At 43.7% G+C, this 2,782-nt stretch overlaps 1 protein-coding gene across 1 annotated transcript in view; it reads left to right on the top strand.

Moving 5' to 3' along the window:
• Nucleotides 1-2,349: 2,349 nt before the first annotated feature.
• Nucleotides 2,350-2,782, top strand: part of LOC101849616 — a gene marked incomplete at its 5' end in the record, with an annotated part of 7,869 nt that continues 7,436 nt past the window's right edge. The window contains 1 exon segment of the mRNA XM_013082428.2: nt 2,350-2,481. Within this exon segment, the coding sequence (XP_012937882.1) occupies nt 2,350-2,481 (132 nt within the window).

The following is a 2,782-nucleotide window of genomic DNA, read 5'->3' as shown; positions in this document are numbered from 1 at the left end:
ACAGGATACGTAGGCGGTGGTGTGGGCGTGTCCACCTTCCACCTGACCTGTTTGGCGTGTACCGAGGCCGCACAGCCGCACAGTGACCATAAAGCAAATGTGAGGCAGCGTGGCGAAATCAGGCACTCGTCAAAATAATGAGAGTTAAGAAACAGACATTTTATCCGCTGGTTTTGGCGATTTTCAATCGAAATTTTGTTTTTTAGCATAAAACTTTCTATGTCTATTCAAGTACCCATTTCAGAGTGAATTATATTGAAAAAAAGTTGATTAAAGGCACACAAATGTAAATTGTCAATTTCTAGGGAACTCTGAGGCTTTGTAAATGTCCGAATTTTGGAGGCCATTTTATCACTAGTTTTACCTCTGAAACCAGGCGACCCCCCCCCCCCCCCCCACCTTTTAAATCGCAAATATCTGAACATGTACTCAATATAAATGGGTAATTCTTTCACTGAAAGCAAGGTAATTGATAAAGCTTTAAGGCAAGACCAATAACTCCACCTTTCCAAAATTTGACGAGCGCCTGATTTCACCACGATGCCTCACAAATAAAGGTGTGCTCGGGAGGGACGCGGAGCTAACTGCAGCAAAGTGCCACGACGAGGCAGTCAAAACAAGTATGTGTGTAAATAAAAAGTTCAAGTAGTAGTAGCAGTAAATTTTCTTCTTCTTCTTCTTCTTCTTCTTCTTCTTCTTCTTCTTCTTCTTCTTCTTCTCGTCCTCCTCGTCCTCCTCCTGGTCCTCGTCCTCCTCCTCCTCCTCCTTCTTCTTCTTCTTCGTTAATAAGGGATTAAATTTAACTAGAGACAAACATGCAAACAGACCTTCTACGAAACGAGAGAGCAGAGCAGATAGGGAAAGACAGAGAGAGAGAGAGAGAGAGAGAGAGAGAGAGAGAGAGAGAGAGAGAGAGAGAGAGAGAGAGAAAGAGAGAGAGAGGAGAGGGGAATATATATATAGATATAGATATAGATCTAGAGAGAGAGAGAGAGAGAGAGAGAGAGAGTGAGAGAGAAGTGGGTGGGAGAAAGAAGATGAGAGGAGGGAAAAGTGAGAGAGGCTGAGACAACGAAGAGGTGAAAAGGGGAGAAAACTCGGTGGGCTGTCGAGGTCTGGAGGTTAAGATGTTCGCCTCTCTTCCAATAGGTCCCGGATTCAAATCCGGACAGTGACGAAACATTTTCTTGTCTTAATAAATTATGTTCCCCTTTCACTTTCACATCCTTTCCTGCCCTCTAAAAATGTTCTGTCGTCTGCTTTCGTCTTCACTTTCTGCCCCCACCCCTCACCTTCTTTGCCCCCTTCTCTGGGCTCCTGATGCTTTCTGCAGCCTCTCTACTGCTACACCTTGGCTCCTCCTTACTGCTGTCTTTCTGCCAAACCCCTGATCTTCTGGTAGAAAAGATCTACACCTCACCTTGTCGGACAAGGACAAAAAATCTTGAAGGTCCCGTTTGCAAGTTGCGCACGTTTAAGATCCCTTGGTGGTCCAAAATCGATAGGAGTAGGTGTCAGCCGCCACCCGGACAAAATTCAAAATTTCCTACCAACTGAAAATGTTTGGTATGTCCAGCGCGCTCATATGACCTTATGCAGTTGCGAGCGCTGTAAAACACTTACCCAAATAAATAAATGAATAAGAAAACAAAACAACAAAAAAGAAAACTCGTGCTTATAATGTTGATTCTAGTTTTACCCACAGAACTTTCACTTGTTAAAATGTACATAATATGGCCAATTTACTTTCCCCTTTTACTCGAGAGACAAAAAACAAAACTGATTGTGAGATGGGAACATGGGGTAAAGGACAGATAGACAGACAGACAGACAGGCAGACAGGCAGACAGGCAGACAGACAGAGAGAAAAAGATTTATCAGAATGATATTTCCTTTTCCTTCAATGTTTAATTGTTTCTTAACGTTTTGTTAGGGGTGGGGGGGGGTGTTTTGTTGCGTTCTTTTTTTTTTGTTGCTTTTTTGTGGGGGGGGGGGAGGTTGTTTTTTGTGGTTGTTTCTTTGTTGGTGCCGGTGGTGGTGGTGTTGGTGGTGCTGCTGGTGCTGCTGTTGCTGGTGTTGTTGGGTGAATTTTTTGCGGAAGCGTGGTTTCGGTTTCTTGTTTTGAATGTTGGTGGTGTTTTTTCTACATTTTTTTTTTACAGACTACTTTCCCCGTCGTACACGACGCCACCTCCGGCTATAAAGCAGCTATATCAAATTAATCCGAAAGAGAATCTTGCCCAATTCTGGTTTCTCCTCCCCCCCCCTCCTAAGCACTCTGCGTTGCAGAGGAGGAGGGCGATGAACTGCACAAGGGAACCTCGCATTTCAAAAGTATTGTGGAAGTTCCCAACCGAGATGTCAGCACCAGTTCTCAGTGTGCGGTCAAGAGTACGGGCAGCCACTCCGAGCCCAAGGGAACCTGTGTGGAGCGGTCAAGGCGAGCAAGACCTGCATTCTGACCAGTACTGAGTACCCAGAGTAAGAGATGATGATGATGATGATGATGATGATGATGATGATGATGATGATGATGATGATGATGATGATGATGATGATGATGATGATGATGATGATGATGTGTTTGTTTTGTTTTTTATCATGTTCCTGAAGAAGCGCGTACGGGCAAAATGTTGAACATATTTCATAATGTCATGGAACTTCAAATGCTCAAGTCCCCATCAACTTTTTCATTATTGCCGTACTTACAACAACGATGATGATGATGAGATGATGATGATGATGATGATGATGATGATGATGATGATGATGATGATGATGA

This window comes from Aplysia californica, unplaced genomic scaffold, assembly GCF_000002075.1.
Source record: "Aplysia californica isolate F4 #8 unplaced genomic scaffold, AplCal3.0 scaffold00173, whole genome shotgun sequence".
NCBI lineage: Eukaryota > Metazoa > Mollusca > Gastropoda > Aplysiida > Aplysiidae > Aplysia > Aplysia californica.
Note: the sequence above shows the minus strand (reverse complement) of the source record. Positions and strands in the feature narration are given on the sequence as shown.